Source organism: Rhincodon typus, chromosome 9, assembly GCF_021869965.1.
Source record: "Rhincodon typus isolate 14 chromosome 9, sRhiTyp1.1, whole genome shotgun sequence".
NCBI classification, from domain to species: Eukaryota; Metazoa; Chordata; class Chondrichthyes; order Orectolobiformes; family Rhincodontidae; genus Rhincodon; species Rhincodon typus.
In genome coordinates this window covers 4,103,613-4,123,571 of record NC_063340.1, presented here as the reverse complement: position 1 = coordinate 4,123,571, position 19,959 = coordinate 4,103,613, and the positions used below count along the sequence as shown (strand labels likewise).

Genomic DNA, 19,959 nt, shown 5'->3' with positions numbered 1-19,959 from the left:
TACAGTTTATTTTTAATATTGAAAAGCTTATTTGGTAACTTCCCGTAAATCTTCAGTGTGATCTTTTACTCCACAAGCAAAACACAATGATTAGTACTTGAACAATGCAACAGATACAGCCGTACACGTTTTTAAAAAATGTGTTCATTTATTATATTTGCTTATAAAGAGATTGCAGATACCTGTAACAATTACTTCCATACATGCAGGGAGCTCTCCGAGGCTTGTTCTGTTCTACAGTTTGAAGAGTCTTTACACCTTCTCCTGGTCCTGCTTCATCAAGATCTGGACAGCTACTTTTATCCCATGTGTGAGGAGTCTCCAATGTCTGTGCAGTCTCCTGCTCACTTTGTCTGCTCACCAGTTCCACTTCTTCCTCCTCCTCTTTGTCACTCATTTCCCAGTCACTTAGCTCACGGGGCCGCCGAGAGTCACGACCATGTTGGTTTTTGGCTTCACCACTATCACTGCTTGTCAATTTGTAATTAGATCTGGATGGTCCATCAATGCAGTTCTTCATGTTAACAGAACTTGCTTCAAGAGTGTTCCTCTTGGCACTGTTCTGGGAGATATAGAATTGTAACCATCTGTCACAGAAGTTATTTACTTATTTTTGCACAGAATTAGACAAAATTGCATAAAGAATATGCAAAAGCACAATACAATGGGTGCTGGAAATAAAAGCTGAAATACTCAATTGGTCAGGCAGCAGTGAAGACAGAAAGAGCTAATGTCTCAGAAACGGTCAAATTAGAGATCTACAATTTCAACCAACTACAAAGACAGGAAAAGCCAAGTGCAGTGGTGATAAAACAAACTTCATATCAGACCAGATTTTAAAACAGAAAGACTGTCTCCACCTAATATGCCAACTCAATAGTTAACACTGCTGCTTCACAGTGCCAGGAACCTGGGTTCCATTCCACCCTCAGGCAACCGTCTGTGTGGAGTTTGCACATTCTCCCTGTGTTTGCGTGGGTTTCCTCCCACAGTCCAATGATATGCAGGTTAGGTGGATTCGCCATGCTAAATTGTCCATAGTATCTAGGGATGTGCAGTCTAGGCAGGTTAGCCATGGGAAAAATGGCAGGGTTACAGTGATAGGAAGGGCAGTAAGTCTGGGTGGGATAATTTTCAGAGGGCCTGTGTGGTCTTAATGGGCTAAATGGCCTGCTTTCACACTGTATGGATTCTATGAACTTTTCATTGTATTTCAAGTATTTATTATCTTCACTATCACTGCTATCAAGTTAGTGATATGACAAGCATATGTACATATTAACACAGACTTGTTTGTTGATAGAGAGTACACACCTGATGCACGAAACCATTTTTTCTTCAGAGATGCTGACAAGCTTGCTGTACATTTCCATTATAATGAGCTTTTAGTATCATAGAGCTGTACAGCACAGAAAGAGACCTGTCGGACCAACTTATCCATGCTGGCCAGATATCCTAAATTAATCTAGTCCCATTTTCCAGCAATTAGTCCATATCCTTCTAAACCCTTCCTATTCATATACCCATTCAGAGGTCTTTTAAATGTTGTAATTGTAACAGACTCCACCACTTTCTCTGGCAGTTCACTCCATACACGCACCAACCTCTGCGTGAAAAAGTTATCCCTTAGGTCCCTTTTAAATCTTTCCCCTCTCACCCTAAACCTATGCCCTCTAGTTTTGAACTTCCCTAGCTTAGGGAAAAGATCTTGACTATTCACCCTATCCATGCCCCTCATGATTTTACAAACCTCTATAAGGTCACCCCTCAGCCTCCGAAGCTCCAGGGAAAACAGCCCCAGCCTATTCGGCCTCTCCCTTTAGCTCACACCCTCCAAACCTGGTAACATCCTTGTAAATCTTTTCTGAACCCTTTCAAGTTTCACAACATCCTTCCTACAGCAGAGAGACCAGGAATGCATCTCAGCTTTACAGATATTCCTTCTTTAAATTATGAAAATAGATATTTTAAAAGCACCCTCAAATACTCAGTGGTTATTGATTTTCTACCCTAAAATTTCATCATGTGAAGCTGATTTTGCTTTCCCCCCAAATTGCAAGCTCAGAATGAAATGGGGAACACTTCAAGAATGTTACAGAAAATCCTTGATTAAGTAAGAAATTGAATACAGTCTACAGATTATGATTGATAAGATCGGTAGGATTGTCCAGTTAAGCACAAGTCCTGAGAACAGACTTCAATCTAGTACAAGCTTGTTGAGGCAGAGATTCTACTCATTCATACACTTAAGTATTAATGTTAAGCACGCAAAGAACAAATTATGAATCACATACCTTGCCTTGTTCTTCATCTTTATTTGGTTGTGTTTTCCTTCTCCTACCTTTTTTCTCCTGTGGTTGATCTGACGCTTCGTTCTCTACGACATTCTCCCCAGACTCATGTCTTTTTCTTCCTGGTTGTGTTACCTGAGTTTTCATCCACCCTGCATCACCTCTTCCTCTTCCTCTTCCCTGCTCTATTGCATTTCCTTAAGTAAAATGAAGGCACAGATATGACATGGAAATGACAAAACAGCACAAAAATAGTTGGAAATGCACTAAAATGAACAGGGAAAGTTATTCTTTAATAGATAACAGTTCCCGAAAGATTTTTACATTATTTCCATAACAGATGCACAAGTGGTTTGGACGTCGCTAAATATAACAAAAGGCATTAGATCAAAGATGGAAGGGAATGGCTTGTAAAGAAGACATCATGATCACAAGAGAAAACAAGGTGTAGAGCTGGATGAACACAGCAGGCCAGGCAGCATCAGAGGAGCAGGAAAGCTGGCGTTTTGGGTCTGGACCCTTCACAAAAAATCACGATCACAATGTGTATTGGCATCTGGCAGAATTAACACATTACAACTGTTGTATAATAGCATAGCAACAACTGTAAAAATTCAACAGCTTTTATGTCAACATCTCAATGATTAGAGGTATTGTTAAATGTAGAAACACCTTGCTGTACTATTATGCCACCAGATCATCTCTGAACTGAAACTTTGATTACTTTCAACAACTCACACTTCTGTTTTCTGAACATGCAGAAACATTACAGTTCCAATGGGGCAAAAGAGGAGTGTTACTGGAGAAGAAGAGTTGCTAATTCTATCCTTAGCAGAGATTCAGTTTTGGTAAGTGATATTTTCCTGCAGCAAGTAAAAATTTTCCCCCAAAGAACTAAACATACCACATTGTTTCCCTTAGAGCTCAGAAATAAGTTTAACTTATTGGAGATGTGCATCTCCTTTTTCTATGTTCCACACATTTACTTGAAGTAAACTGTCTATAATTCAGATCACCAGACTAAGTTATTTCATGAGTTCTGTGATCTTAACACAGATGGAGTAATGCTGAGAATTCACCTTCTATGGATACTCTGTTTAAACGATGGTTGGGAATTCTATCTGGATTTGCAGCATAAAATATAAAATATTACTTCAGAGGTTCAGCTTGGAGTTGTCAGATAATTTATTAGTGAGACTTTTTTATTTGAGAGATTTTTTTAATTGCTTGTCAATTATCAGTGTATTTTGGCAAGTAAGTTTTTAAACTCTGATTTGATAAAAGCATCAAGACAAATAGCTTGAGGATGGTCATAAGCAAGATCTTTCAGAAGGCAATATTTAATTAAAAGACAGGCGTATGTTCAAATTCCAATTTTCACAAAGAGCTGATCTCCAAGAGTGAGACAGTGACTGCCCTGGACAGCAACACAGCATTTGGAGGACTATGGCATCAAGGAGCCCTTTAAGAGAATCAGGGGTAGATTTTCTGGTGGTTGGAGTAATACCCAGCGAAAAAGAAGACGGTTGTGGTTGTTGGAGGTCAGTCATCTCAGCCCCAGGACAGCAGTGTAGGACAGTCTAAGGATATTATCCTAGACTCAAAAATCTTCAGTTGCTTCATTAACGATCCTGCCTCCACCATAGCTCCAACATGGGGATGTTTGCTGATGACTGTACAATATTCAGCACCATTCATGGCATCTCAGACCAACAAGCAGCAAGTAAAATTCACAGAGGTGCTGCGCTATGACCATCTCCAGCAAAAGAGAATCTGACCATTACACCATGGTTAGTGAACAACAGGGAACTACCCTCAGTTCTGCTAGGGTTGCTTGATGCAATCAAAAATCCACTGTTGGGTCTTCGCTATGATTGAGGTTTCCGGATGTCCCATCCATCAACCAGAGGCCAGCAGCCACTCACACTGCCAGTAAAGCAGGAGCAGTCAGTGCTGGTGGCATTACACTCTTCACAGTCAAGGACCAATGTAGGACTGCCATAGGCCAAGAGGTGAGGAAAGGTGGGATGGGCGCCAGGGGAGTTGGAACCAAGAGCTGGGGATGGCTTTCAGCCCCCACCTGATGAAGCATTCCTCAAGCAAATGCAGGATGCCTGACCATACTGAACTCGCACTTCAGAAAGCTGCTTGGGAGCCCAAGAGGTTCTTTTGGGCCATTCCGAGGCGGGTGACTGCCATGTAATCCTTGAACCGCTACCTACTTTCCGTTCAGAAATAGTGGGCTTGAATTGGCTTCTTCAAGACCCCAGTGACATCCTGCCTCTGACGTCTGGAATCCAACAACGCCCCCTCCTCCTTTGCTGTAGCAGGAGACTGATGTGGGGTCTCTCCCAAGACCAGATGGCACAGTCACCATATAGTCAGCCACGATAGACTGTATTAAGTCCAGCCGATTGTTTCACCAATATTTTTGTCACACATTAAAGGTTGATGGCTCAAGAAATTTAATGAAACAGACGGACAAAAAAGAACAATATGTATAGAGAATAAAATGACAAGTTATCTCATTTGACTACGCATGGATTAAACAATAAAGAAACCCTAAGTAATGGAAAAGCTATTAAGTAATGTTTTGATTGCAATAAAGTCTGTTGGAAAATAAAATATTTAGTCCAAGTGGACTAGTATTACAGACCGTTATCCATAATTTTAATCTGGCAAAAACTAGCTATTAATTGGTTCTCAGTTAAAATGAAAACCTAAAAATGACTATAATAACAAATATTGGTTGGAAACTGTTGGATATGCTTGACTGCGATCTCACAATTGGCTAACCTTTCCAAAAGGAAAGGAATTTTATTCAATAAAACAATTTGTTCTTTAGAGAAGAGATAGAGAATTCATGAGGCAGTTCGGTTTTCTGCAAATGCACGTGTTTGAAGTGTTTAAAGTATAAGAGTATCACAATTTGTTTAAAAGAATTGAATGAATTGCATACAATCCCTCCGTCAACATTTAGTGCAGAACACGAAGAAGCATAATCTTTGTGTGCTCGTGTTGCCTTCCTCACACTAAGTACCTGGTTATAATATTTCCATTTACACACAAACAAGTGGATGGGATAGTGGCAACGTCACTGGACTAGTAATCTAAGGGGCTTAGGTAATGCCCTGGACACATGTTTAAATTCCACCATGACAGCTGACGGAATTAAATTCGATTAAGAAATCTGGAATTGAAAGAAAAAGTCATAAATAGCAACTACAAAACAACCACAGATTGTTGTAAAAACACATTTGGTCCATGAATCTCCTTTGGTGAAGGTAAAAGGTGCTGTCTTTACTTAGTCTGGCCTACATCAGTCTCCAGACCCACAACAATGGGGTCAACTCTTAAAATGTCTTCTGAAATGACGTTAGCAAGCAACTCAATTCAAGAGCAATCAAGGACAGGAAGCAAGTACTAGATTTGCCAGCAATGCCATGTTGCATAAAAGAATATAGAAAAAAAAAATGCAAATCCTAGGGTCGTGATTTTCTCACTACATTGCTCACCATTGCTACCAACTTTGTAAAGGTGAGTAACAATGACATTCATGAGATGGAAGCACTGACTTGGACAAAGTCTATAAATGGAAAAATTGCTTACACTCTCTAAACAATTTCTGTATTCAAAATAAAACACCAGTTCAATTATTTCAACAGTTAAAGGAAAAAATTTATTCTACTGAGTAGACATCCTTCTTTGAAAAAAGTGAATTAGTTTAATTCAATTTGTGATCAATATTACAAGTTAATTAAACATAAATATTAAACAAAAATAGTTTGTGATTATAGTGTTGATAGGATGTGAAATAAAGCATAAATACCCATTGGCAAAATCTATACAAATAAGAATGTTGGCTCTGGCCCTGGGCTCTTAGGAAGAGTCACTGGACCCAAATCCTTAACTCTGCTTTCCCTCCACAGATACTGCCAGACCTGCTGAATTTATCCAGCAATTTGTTTCTGTTTCTAACTTCCAGAACCGCAGCTCTTTGTTTTGTTTTTGGTCTGGCCTTATATCATGATCATAATAAAAACAAGCACTATGAAGGAGAATAAAGCTGAATTTTGAATGAAGGAAGAATGACTGCCTTGTTAAAGGAAATCCTTGTAATCATGGAGATAGCAAGAACTGCAGATGCTGTAGTCAGAGTCACTGATGTTGGGTCTCACCGATGTACAGGACAGCACATCAGGAACAATGGATACAGTAGACCAGGTTGGAGGATGTACAGGCGATTACCTGGTGGATGTGGAAAGATTGTCAGGGGCCTTGAACGGACGTGAGGGGGAGGTGTAGGGGCATGTGTAACACCTCCTGCCGTTGCAGGGAAAGGTGCCAGATGTGATGGGGTTAGTGGGGAATGTGGAGCGAACGAGGGAGTCGCGGAGTGAGCGGTCCCTATGAAAGGCAGATAGGGGTGGGGAGGGAAATATCTCTTTGGTGGTGGGGGCAGATTGCATGCGGCAAGTGGCAGAGGATGATGCGCTGGATGCAGAGGTTGGTGGAGTGGTATGTGAGGACCAGGGTGACTCTGTCCTCTTTTTTTTGGGGGGGGTGGGAGCGGATTGAGGGCAGAAGTACGGGAAATGCAAGAGATGCAGTTGAGGGGATTATGAATCAGAGTGGGGGGGAATGTTACGGTCCTTGAAGTAAGAGGACATCTGGGAAGTCCAGGAGTGTAACACTCCTCCTGGGCCTCCTCCAGTGTCACAATGATGCCACACACAAACTGGAGGAACAGCACCTCATATTCCACCTTGGGAGCTTACAGCCCGATGGCCTTAACATAGAATTCACCAGTTTCAAAACCTCCCCACCTCTGGACTCATCCCGTGTTCAACCCTCCCTCTCATCCCCGCCTCTTTAACCTGACACAACCTGTCCATCTTCTTTCCCACTTAGCCACCCCACCCTTCCCAGTGACCAATCTCACTACCCGCTACCTGCATCCACCTATCACTATCCCACCTGCCTTCCCCCAGCCCCACCCCACCCATTTATTTCTGGGCTCCCTACCTCCTCCCCAGTCCTGATGAAGGGTATAAACCTGAAACATTGACTTTCCTGCTCCTTGACCTGCTGTGCTCCTCCAGCTCCATACTGTATTGACTCCTTGTAATCATTCACATAATTGCTAAACTAGCACTTTCTACTGGCTTTACGACCATTCTAAAAAAAACAAACGGCAGTATAAATGGAAAACTTCACAAAATGTATTATGGGATATATTATAGCATCCAAACATTTGACCTTATATCCATCCTTATTAATCTCCATTAGCTCCTTGCCACTCGAACAATCAAAACCCTCAACCTTATCTACATTTTCTTCTAAAAGCTGCTCCACACCAATTTTAGAAATTCTTCATCCACAGGTTCTAATACATGCACTCCAACCCAACAGTCACAACATTATCTTCTTCCTGACATGCTAGTAACATCCTCTCCCACCAAATCCATGCAGTGCGAATTCCCTCTGATATGTTCTGTGGTTTTCTAGTTAGCTCATGTAACACACACCACCAAAACAAAGTTCTTGTTGAGTCATATTTCTTGGAGTTTATTTGCAACATTAGCTATTTACAATTGCTAGCAAAACTCAGACTTACAAGCGTAGTCTAAGTTCTGTACTTACACATGTTACTATACATTATAGAGAGAAAGTGAGCTCACGAGAGACAGACACTAAAAGGAAAGTGTGTGACTTTACACTAGAAACTCACGTGTCACAATGTCAGGTAACTGTCTCAAAAGGTACAGGTCTGTAGTCTAGTTTTAATGCAATATCTTTGCACCTTCAAAAGGTCTCTTGAAAATATAGATCTTGACCACGCCTTTCGTCACTTCAACTCCTCATTTACCACTCCTGTGCCTGTTTCTCCTCCTATTTTTCTTTTTTCTCTTTCTTTGGAGCATTCAGAACATTTATTCATTTAAATATACTTTCCAACCACAACTATTATCAGGAGAGTTACATTGTCTCATGTATTTTCTGAACAAAACTGTAAGCAACCTCCTTGTCTTGATCATGTTTTAAGTTGCTGTAAAGTCACTGTTGTGATTTTGGCATTTGATTCACTGTGGTTCAACATTCAATTCCAATATATTATGCACATAGCACAGTTTGGTTCCAAAGTTATAGAATTTTACTTAAAAAGTCCTGAATACAGTTACAAGGCCAGAGATGATGACTTACCCTAAACATAGAATCCAACTGCAGGGTCTATTTTGGATTTTTCACAAGTATATTTCTTATATACTTCACACAATTTCTTTATTTCTCAACATATACTTTAACTAGATCAGCACTGCGGCACGATTACCAATTTGTTGTTGAAGTAAAGAAAGCAACGTAAAATCTACTCCAAAACCTTAGACAACATAAAAATACATAAAGTTCTGAAAACACAGTAAGTATCTCAAACTTCAGCTGCTGATCATCCCTTTCTGCTGTCATTCCTTATGTATTCAAAACCACTAGAAATTCCCTGCAAATGAAAAGTTGTACTAAAGGATTTATGATCAAAATATTTATACTGTGCATCTTACGCACACTTCTTTCTAAAAAAAAAAAACAAAAACCCCTCTCTGAACAATAACCTATCCAGGAAAATTTTAGAAATTCTTAACCAGGCTAATTTGCTGGCACAGTATGTTTCTTGTGAATCATATGTGTTTTTATCCTCCATGCAGAGATATTTGCACTAGCGGCAAGCTGCTTCAGTTAAACGACAATTTCAGATATTTTCATCTATAAAAGGACAGATGTAAACAAGCAATTGGTTGTGTTTATTATAAACTGCTGTACTACAATATTGAGCCATTTTTCCGCTGTATCATTTACTTTGCTGATGGAATTTATTTTCAAATTGCATGTCATGCATTGTGACATTATATAAACAAAACAAAAAATCTGACTTCATTCAGCATTGAAGGTCAAGACCAGAAATAATTACTTACTGCTCTTCTTTCTAATACAAAGTTACTGAAAATAGTTTCCATGGTCCACATTATATCCCTCAAGAACCTTACTGCACAGATCAGGTTGCAAACTTCAACCTCGAGGACTGTACAGTTCAGTTTTGCACTAGAGGGTGCACTTAACTAGAAAGCCATTGAAAGATAGTTAAAGTATTTCAATACACCAAGAATTTCAAAGCTATACCATTTAAAAAATGTTAAATTTGCGTATTGGCCCAAGAATGATGTCAAACACAATTTCAAACAGAATATTAGTTTTAAAAATCCACAGATACAAAGTGGGAACCTTCTTCCTCCTGACTGTAAGAGCTCCTAATTTCTCATGACTAAAGATTCACAGTATTAAGTCTTTATCCTGTGTCCTGATCAGCAGCAAACCAATAAACGCAAAGACAAAGACGCTGGGTGCATGAAACAATCAGGTCACAGTGGTGCAGTGGGACACTCACTAAGGTTGGGGTTAAAATACTAAGAACAGTGCAAAGAATGTTTATAAGGCCATATTTGTGCTAGGTGGAACAACAATACACACGCATGCAACATCAGTGTGCGGCTTTTAAACACACGTCCTGCTGCAAAGTGCCATGAATTCTGCATAAATGCAAAGGTCACCAGGACAAAAGAACTGCAAGAACATCTGGGAGGAGCCCTTGGCAATTGTCTTCAAAGTGCTGACTACATTTGGAATTTATAACAAAACATTTTTGCTGTGTTTTAACGTAACCTATGTTGGTCAATATCATTTACCCATATTATGATTTCCTGTCAAGGCTGTTCTTTTTCTTCACTGGGAAAATGTTGGACTCTACTATAAAGCACATAATAGCAGAGTATTTAGAAATACATAACATAACCAAGAAATCTCAGCATTGTTTGATGAAAGGGAATTCATATTAGCATTCTTTGAGGTGCCAAAGCAGGAAAATAGGGAACTAGTAGATGTAATATATTTGCATGTTTAAATAAGATAGGAGCTCATGGCATAGGGGTAGTATATTAGTATAGATATAGGATTAGCTAACTCAAAGGAGTGTTGGGACAAAGGGTTGCATTGTCAGGTTGGCAATGTTAATTATTGGAATGCCACAGGGTTCAGCGCTAGATCCCCAACTGTTTTCAATAGATATCAATGACTTGTGTAATATAATGGATGAAGGAAGTGAATGTACTATGGCCAAGTTTTGAGATGACAAAAAAAAAAGTAGGTGAGGCAGCAATATTGAGGTTGACAAAATAAAAAGTCTGCAGAGGGAATCGACAGATTAAGTGTGGGCAAAAATTTGGACCGATGGAATTTAATATGGAAAAATGCATTTTGGCAAGAGGAATAGAGAAGCTGAATATTATTTAAATGGGAAAAAAAAATATCAGAAAGCTGGCACACTGAAATTTGGGGTCCTCATGCATAAATCATAAAAAGCTAATATCTAAGTTTAGCCAGTAACAGGGAAGACCAATGGACTATTGGAAATGGAGTATCAAAATAGGGAAATCTTACTAAAACCATACAAGGCACTAGTTTGATCACAGCCGGAATACCGTGAACAGTTTTGTCCAAGGAAAAATACACTGGCATTGGAGGAAGTTGAGTGAAAGGGTGTTAGGTTGAGCCCAAATGCAGAGGAATTTTCTTATGAGGAGAAGTTGAGTAGGTTGTACTCATTGGAGTTTAGAAGATTGAGGAGCAACCTTATTGAAAATGTAAGGCTCTTAGGGGACTTGATTGTATAGTTGTGGAAAGGTTGTTTCCCCTTGTGGGAAAGTCTGGGAGCACAGGGCAGAATCCCAGAGTAGGCAATTAGCCACCTAAAACAGAGTCGGGAATGAACTTCTCTCAGAGGGTAACGAATCTGTGGAATTCTTTACTACAGAGAGCTGTAGAGGCTGGATATGACAATATTCAATTCGGAGACAGACAGATTTTTCACCAGTGAGGGACTGAAAGGTTAGGGGGGAAAAAAAGCAGGAGAGTGGAGTTGAGGATTATCAGATCAGACATGGCCATGTTGAATGGTGAAGCAGACTTGATGGGTGAAATGAGCTTCTTCTGGGCCTACATCTTAAGACCCATTTGCTTCCGGCTTTTAATTGTGGAAATAAGTCTGACTGATTTTATAGTCTGTCAGATTTTGCTTAACACCTATTATTGAATTCACATGTGGTTTGCAACTTTATGACAGTATCAAGAGCTTTTACAATGGAAACTGGAAATATGCTCTTCCTGTTTCAGTTGCATTGTGGGTGAAGCTATATATGCGTCAATGGTCACAGTGCGTATTTTTTAATGGCAGTGCCCTATCATTTACTTTGGGAACACAGCTTAGAATTTCATATGATGGCTTGAATAAATGACTAAACTGAGAAAGTTGTGGCACACATCAGCCCACATCTCTTATTAAAAAGCACAAACCTATCCAAAATCCATATTAGCTACACTGAAAGGCATTATTCACTGCAGTACTCATTAGGTGCGATTTAATGTGACTTGTTTACAAAAATCCCTTAATCTTCCATTGGAGATCTACAAAGTTTGTTCATCTTTGAACACAATGACACAAAAATCCAACACAATGGAAACACGACAACTTTTTAAAAGGAATTTACACCAGGAACATAAGAAACTATGAGTTTCCAAACTACTTGGAGAACAAAATCCAAAATAGACAAATGTAAAGAGCTATTTAATGAAGGCTCATATAGTACCTGTAAAAAGTGAATTGATAGAATTCGATGATATATTTCTTACATTACTCAAGTGACACTGAACATCAGGATGAAACTTCCAACTAAAAAAATCCTTAATTTCATTACTTAAACTGAAATGAACAATATACAAGAGTGAACCATGACAGATAAGAAACAAAAAAAAAAGAAATTGCTGGCAAAACTCAGCAGGTCTGGCACCAGGTTCTGAAGAAGGGGCAACAAACTCAAAACATTAAAGCAGCTTTCTCCACACAGGTACTGCCAGTCCTGCTGAATTCCTCCAGCAATTTCTGTTTCTGTTTTTGATTTAGATCTCCAGCATTTGCAGTTCTTTGTTTTACTTTCATGACAGATTAGTCCTGTGGCAAGTATACAGTATGGTCAGCACTATACAAGAGGTTAAATAATTTTACTACTGTTGCAACAGCTATGTATAATAAATTCAAAATTAAAATACAAATATAAATTAGTGTAATTAATGCACAATTCAATTCCTACTGTTATGGAGCCAGAGTACTCATTTAAAAATGACTCGCAAAACTATTTGGAGAAAAAAAAAAGGCAATTTTCAGCATTTTCAGAACTGATGATCAACCCCAGCAACCTGTTCAAACACTGCCAGCAATACTTGAATTTATACAAGTACGTTTAGTGAAAGGTTCCAAAATTGTCATTTTAATTGCTTTAAAGATTAACAATCTTCCAGTTTTATCAAAACAAAAGCAAACTATGTTGCACTTCAGTATCTGAAACAGTACTCATAAACATCAAGCCACGTGCCATCATAACAATGTGTGATTGAAGACAAGAGTTCATTTAAGAATTAGTGCCAAAACTAAGCCACATTGAAACAATAAATTGGGAATGATTCAACTTTTGTAGAGTATCATGGAAAAAAATAAAGCTTCCTCCCTTTTAAAGCATTTAAATAAAACAGAACAGGCTGTTTCACAAAAGACAGAAGCAAAGAAGAATGTTGGCTCTTTGGAGGCCGTTGGTCTAAGTTAAATATACTCCCGATCCTCCTGTTAAAAGTCCCCTAACACTGGAGTGATAATAATATTGAGTTTCACAATGACACTCTGCATGATGGATCACCCTGGCTATATTAAATGTTTCACCATATATCACAACTGGTCACTGAAGTGACGACAGAGAAAAGTGGGTAATACCATGCCACCTATGCCACAATACCTACCAGTGAGGAGAGGGGAAGTGAGAGAACTTTTTTCTGAGGTCAGTTGTTTGCTCCTTTGCGATACTTACTCTGTTCCAGTGAGGTCTAAGGAGTTAGACAACTGATAACTGAAACTACTTTCAAAAGATTCACTTACTCAATCTCCCATAGATTTGAAACTTTTTGATATGATGCCATCTTGATTTCTTGCTCCGAGTACTACCAATGAGTTCTCACCATGCAATGTGTGTCTGACATCAAGAAGTATGATAAACTAGTAATAAAAGCAAAATACTGCACATGCTAGAAATCTGAAACAAAAAGAAAGTGCTGGAGAAACTCAGCAGGTCATAGAGTCAGAGTCATACAGCATGGAAACAGTCTGGTAGCATCTATGGAGACAGAAAGAGTTAATGCTTTGAATGTGATATGACTCTTCTTCAAATAAACCAGTGTTCATTATCTGCCATAATTTATTTCCATCTCTACGTTCTTTTATTTACTTGCAAACAGCAAGTAGAAAACTTCAGTACTTTTAAAACTGAAGGAGGAAACCACATGACAACGCAGTATTTTGTTCAAAGCGCTCTTCCCTGCCCCGTATTTGACGCCCGGTTCCAGCTTTTGCTTCACCTTTGCCTATTCTGGAACTGTTACAACTGTTTAGACTCTTCCCACATATGATTCATGTTTACATTATATAAGCAAAGACTTACAGACAGCATCTTTAATGGCACAAATGTTGCAAAATGATGTAAGCACATCTGCTATAATGGAATAACATCCTGATTCACTAGGCTTGCTCAGCACATATAATGCTGGACAGTTGTCAAGGCAATACAGTGGTGCAGTGGAAATATCACTGGATGATTAATCCAGAGGCCCAGATTATTTGCTCTGGGGACCATGGCAGCCAGTGGAATTTGAATTCAATAAATAAACCCGGAAAATTAAGCTAAACTCAACAATGATGATCTTGAAAACCATCTTCAACTGTGAAAGCCCACGTGTTCACTAACATACTTTAGGGAAATAACCCTTATTTGCAATGGCCTACATGTGATTCCAAACCCACAGCAATGTGGTTGAATGGCCTCTCAAACCACTTGGTTCAAGGGCAATTAGGAATGGGCAACAAATGCTGACTTTGTCAGAAATACGCACAGCCTATTAAAGAAATAAAAATGCTGCTTCCTTAACATTTATATTTTTATTTGCTAATATTAAAACTTTTGAAGTGACTCTTTTGAAACTCATTCCTAGTTCGATTTCTCCAGCTCTCTCAATCCCATCATTGCCTCTATTATCAGACTCCTTATCTGACATGCAATCCTGGATGAACTGCAATTCCCTTAACTAAAAACCAGAGTACACTGAAGTCACTACGAGAAAGTTTTATTGGTGTACGCAAACTTATACCAATTCTTCTGGAGCCCTAGAAGCAGTGCTTCATAAGCATAGTTCGCCCTTGCAATCTTTTACCTTGCCACAATCTCCAAACAGTCACTTTTGATGTTAATTCCTCTTCAGCTATTCTTGGGTAAATCTTACTGAAACATTCAAAAGCCTGAAGGGACTTAACAGGGTGAGCACTGAAATGATGTTCACCATGTTGGGGAGTCTAGAGCTAGGAGATGCATTTTAAAAATATGTAGTGTCCCATTTAAGATGGAGATAAGCAGAAATGCTTTTTCTCAGAGGGTCTCAATGCTGTAGAACACATACCACCAGACAGCAGTGGAGGGAGGGTCACTGAACACTTAAGACAAAAATACTTGGATTCTTGATGAACAAGAGTGAAAAGTTTTGGCTGTGGATGGAAATGTGGAGTACAGGCAATAATCAGTTCATGAATGGTAGAACAGACTTGAGGGACTGAATGACCTACTCCTGCTCCTCATTCATAACCAGAATACTTTATATACTCTTTGAGCATGAGCTTAACCTCTAAGTGAATACCTCCTCCATCATAAAGACTACTCTGATCTAACTCTAATATTACCCATTTCAGACTGTGCCTCAGTAGACCTCCTGCAGAAACCCTCAATGCCTAGTCACAAGACTTAACCATTCCAATGTTCTTTAGTTCTCAGAGAACAATAACTCAGCTTTCCACATCTTTTAAAACCTTTTCCAGTATTCTGTAACTCTCTAAGTATTCTGCATACCTCCAATTATGGCCTCTTGCCCATTACCAATTCCCTCAATCACACTAATGGCAGCTAAGCCTTCAGCTGTTAGGCCCCAAATCTGGAATTTCTACAAAAACATCTTCACCTCCCCACTGAAGACCCTCTCTCATATTACCTTCTCGTTTGGCTCAGAGCCAATTAACATGCATAATAAAAATGTAAGTTGAAATAATAAACACAATCTACAAGATTCTTTACCCTGTCCTTGATTAACTCTATTAATGTTTTGACTTGAAATGCCTTAAACATTTTCAAAAGATCAGAAAACATTGGTGGTAATTTTCTTCACAGCTTTCCCAACACGCCAGCAATTTGCTGGAAGACTCAGTCTAAGCATACACAGCATGAGTTTGACATTGGCACGATATGTCCTCATGAAATCAGAGCCTTTTATTTAAAGTACACAAATAAAACAGGAATTTCAGCAAGGATTTTCAAGATTCTTTTTCCAAGTTTTGTTTTAAAAAGGTATACACTCTATTTTGGATCTTTATTTTCTGGAGATGAGAGGATTCAGAGATGATCTTATTGAAACATATAAAATTATTGGATGGTTTCACATATGCAATGAAGGTGCTTCCTTGGCCAGAGTGCCCAGGGTCACTGATTCAGGGTAAGGAGATGGTCATTTCAGACTGTCATGAAAAGTTTCTTTGCTTAAAAAGTTATGAATCTTTGGAATTATCTATCTCACAAAATTGTAGGTGCTCAATTAATCAGTACATTTAAGGTTGATTATGAGAATCAGGCAGCAACACCATTCACTTCAGCAGCTTGCTCAAATGGCCTTTATATTCACCCTAGTCAATGAATGTTAGCATGAGGCAACAGATCCCCGCACAAATACTTTGAACACCCTGGAACAGAAACAATGGAAAAAGTAGCAACCAGAACTTGCAGCTCCACGTCTGATTGGTCTGAGCTACAGCAGTCAATCTGCTCAGCATCAATCTTTGCAATGCATGTGGCATAAAGACATGCTGAACCTGTTAATCTGAATTTGTACTCCTTAAAACAAAAAGTATCCTCAAGTGATAACCAACCTTAGGATTTGTAAAAATTAAACATGTCAGGAAAAAGTGGAACTTAAAATTAATAAATGATTATACATCCAACCTGCTTCACCAGATGGATGAAGAAAAAGGACCTGAACTCATGATTAAGAGAGACATTTCTGGTCTCTATGTTTTGTTTTAAAATCATAATTTGAAATATTAAAACTGCCATTCTAGACAACCAAAAAAGGAATTGTACTGAGGTTTCCACAGACAGGTCACATACCTACATTGTCTTTTTTGTGCTCCAGTAACTGATTAAGAAAGGACCTACAGAAAGATTTAAATTGCTCTGCACATGAGACAGAGTTTGAAGTGATAACAGTATCTACAAGTAAATACCACAGGGAATGTGAAATTATATCCTTGAAATTTCACATCTACTTTCTGGATTGAGGTACAATGAGGAAATGAAGCTGCAGAAGCTCATACCCCAGTTGTAAGTAGAGAGTTCTAGTTGAAGAAATACAAACTTATGATAAATTACAAAACGGAGCAGTAATAGATATTAGTTGCTTAATGCTTTATTTTTGTTGGCTCTATTTAATGCAGTTAAACGAAAGCAGCTGTAGAAGACTAAACAAACTATTTAATCTTTCTGAAAATTCTTCATAATCACCAGAAATTAAAGAAACTTGCACCAGCAACCTTTCTGACTGAATGTCACGTGCTTGTTATAGCTTTCTACTGGGTTGCTTACTCAGTGTTTGAAATGGTTAAAAAAATGAAACCAAATTACTTAAACAAAAAAGTAAAATTGACCAAGAACAGCAACTTGGAATTACTTCAACAAGCCATTGTCAAAATAAAAGTAATTAATACAATTCTAATCAGAGTAATAATCTTAATTTCTTCATGATTACTTAATCAAAAACATTTTTCATAGTAATTTTATCATCTTATGATTCTGAATTGTCAAGTGGAATTATCTACAGAACTGGCAATGAATACAAGGATTCTCAATTCAACATTTTGTGTGTCTATATAGAGGTATATCAGGGAAATGGCCATCTCAAGTATTCAAACATTTACAAATTCTTCCACCATGGTTGAAGGGTATGATAGCATCAGGAGTAGGAGACTCGGAAACATCATAAGTTCAAACGTAAGCTCAAATCCACCAAAACAGGCAAGGAATTTACATTTAGTTCAATAAGTAAATCTGGAACAAACAGCTATTACCTGTAATGGTTACAAGTAGCTACACGATTGTCATAAAAACTAATCTGGTTCACAAATGTTCATCAGGAAAAGAAACCCGCTGTTCTTACCTAGCCTGGCTGATAGGTGACTTCAGACATAATTGGCATTGTGACTGCCCTCTGAAACAGCATAACAAGCCACTCAATTGTGTTCAAGAGGACAAACACAGGTGGGCAATAAACACTGGCCTTGCCAGCGTCACCCTCATCCTGTAAAGGAATAACAAAGATACCATCTAAAATAAAATGACCTTGTTCAATTAAGATAATTCAGTTCTTATTTGGAGTAAGAAAAATTTTAATGGCATGAGGCAAGACCTTTTAAAAGTTGGTTACGGGGACGACTGGCAAGTGGGAGGCTTTCAAAAAAAGTGTGATAACAAGAGTTCAGAAGCATTACATGCCTACTGGAGAAAGGTAAGGCTGCTAAGACTAGGGAATAATGAATGAATAAAGATATTAAGGTTCTAGTCAAGAATAAAAAAGGATCGTATATTAGATATAAATAACTGGGATCAAATAAATCTTTTGAAGAGTATAGGAGCATTCTTAAAAGGGAAATCAGGAAGGCAAAGGGGGATAACTTTGACAGATGAGGCTAAGGATAATCCAAAGAGATTCTACAAGTACATTAAGAGCAACGAGAGAGAGAATAGGGTCCCTTAAAGATCAATGAGGTTGTCTTTGTGTTGAAACTCAGGAGATAGGAGATAGTAAATGTATACCTCACGTCAGGTTTTAGAGTGGAGAAAGAAAGGGAGGCTGGAGAACTCAGGGAAATACACATTTATGTTTTGAATACAGTTCACATGAGAAGAGAAAGTGCTGGTGGTCTTAATAAATATAAAAGCGTTTAAATCTCCAGGACCTGATCAAGTGTACCCCAAGATGTTGCAGAAAGTTAGGGAGAAAATTGCAAGGCCCCTAGCAGAAATATTCACATAATCTATAACCACGGGTGAGGTGCTGGAGGACTGGAGGGTGGCTAATGTTAGGGCCTTTAATAAAGAAAGGATGCAAGGAGAAGCCTGGGAATTATAGGAACAAAAACAAAGTTGCTGGAAAAGCTCAGCAGGTCTGGCAGCATCTACGAAGGAAAAAACAGAGTTAACGTTTCAGGTCCGGTGACCCTTCCTCAGAACTATAGACTTGAGACTGATATCAGTGGTGGGTAAGTTGTTGGAGGTGATTCTGAAGACAGGATTTACATGCATTTAGAGAGGCAAGGAATGATTAAGGATAGTCAACATGGTTTTGTGTGAGGGATACTGTGTTCCACAAACTTGATTTGAGTTTTTTGAGGAAGTAACCAAAACAATTGATGAGGGCAGAGCAGTAGATGTTGTTTACCTGAACTTTAGTAAACCCTTTGATAAGGTTTCACATGGTAGACTAATTAGTAAAGTTAGATCACATGATATTCAGAGTTAGCTTACTAATTGGATACAAAATTGACTTTATGGTAGGAGACAGAGCGTGGTCGTGGAGGGTTGCTTTGTAGACTGGAGCCCTGTGATGAGCACTGGGCCCACTTCTGTTTGTCATTTATATAAACGATTTGAATAAGAATATAGGAAGCACTGTTAGTAAGTTTGCGGATGACAGCAAAATTGGTGGTGCAGTCGACAGGGGAGGTGGTCATCGAAGATTACAAAATGATCTTGATCAATTGGATCAATGGGCTGAGGAATGGCAGATAGAATTTAATTTGGATAAATGTAAGGGATTGCATTTTGGTAAAACAAACAAGGGCAGGACTCATCTAATTAAAGGCAAAGCCCTGGGAAGTGTTACAGAACAGAGAGACCTAGGGGTTCAGGTACATAATGCTTTGAAATTTGAATACAGGTAGACAGGGTGATTAAGGCGGCATTTAGCATGCATTACTTTCATTGCTCAGTCCTTTGAGTATAGGAGTTGGGGGCATCATGTTGAGGTTGTACAGGATATTGGTGAGGCCTTTTCTGGAGAACTATATGCAGTTCTGGTCGCCCTGTAATAGGAAGATTATTCATAAACTGGAGAGGGTACAGAAAAAATTTACCAGGCTGTTGCCAAGAATGGAGGGTTTGACTTCTCAAAATAGGCTGGATAGATTGGGGCATTTTTCACTGAAGATTAGAGGTGCGGGGTGACCTTATAGAGGTTTATAAAATCACGAAGGGTATAGATAAGGTGAATAGCAGAGGCCTTTTCCCTAAGGTGGGGGGAATATTTTTAAAGCTGAGAGGAGAAAGATTTAAAAAGGACACAAGGGGCAACTTCTTTTAACACAGAGTGGTTAGTGTGTGGAATTAACTGCCAGAGGAAGTGGTAGATGCAGGTACAGTTACAACGTTTAAAAAAC

General features: G+C 38.8%; 1 protein-coding gene across 4 annotated transcripts in view; it reads right to left on the bottom strand.

Annotated features, from left to right (window-relative positions):
• The window catches only part of aplf (aprataxin and PNKP like factor), a 229,812-nt gene that overhangs the window by 34,828 nt on the left and 175,025 nt on the right, over positions 1-19,959 (bottom strand). For all 4 annotated transcript variants that reach the window (XM_048601430.1, XM_048601433.1, XM_020516088.2 and 1 more), the window contains exons 6-7: positions 2,295-2,488; positions 183-562 (exon numbers count right to left, since the gene is read on the bottom strand). In XM_048601430.1, the coding sequence (XP_048457387.1) occupies positions 183-562; positions 2,295-2,488 (574 nt within the window). The remainder of the gene's footprint in view (positions 1-182; positions 563-2,294; positions 2,489-19,959) is intronic.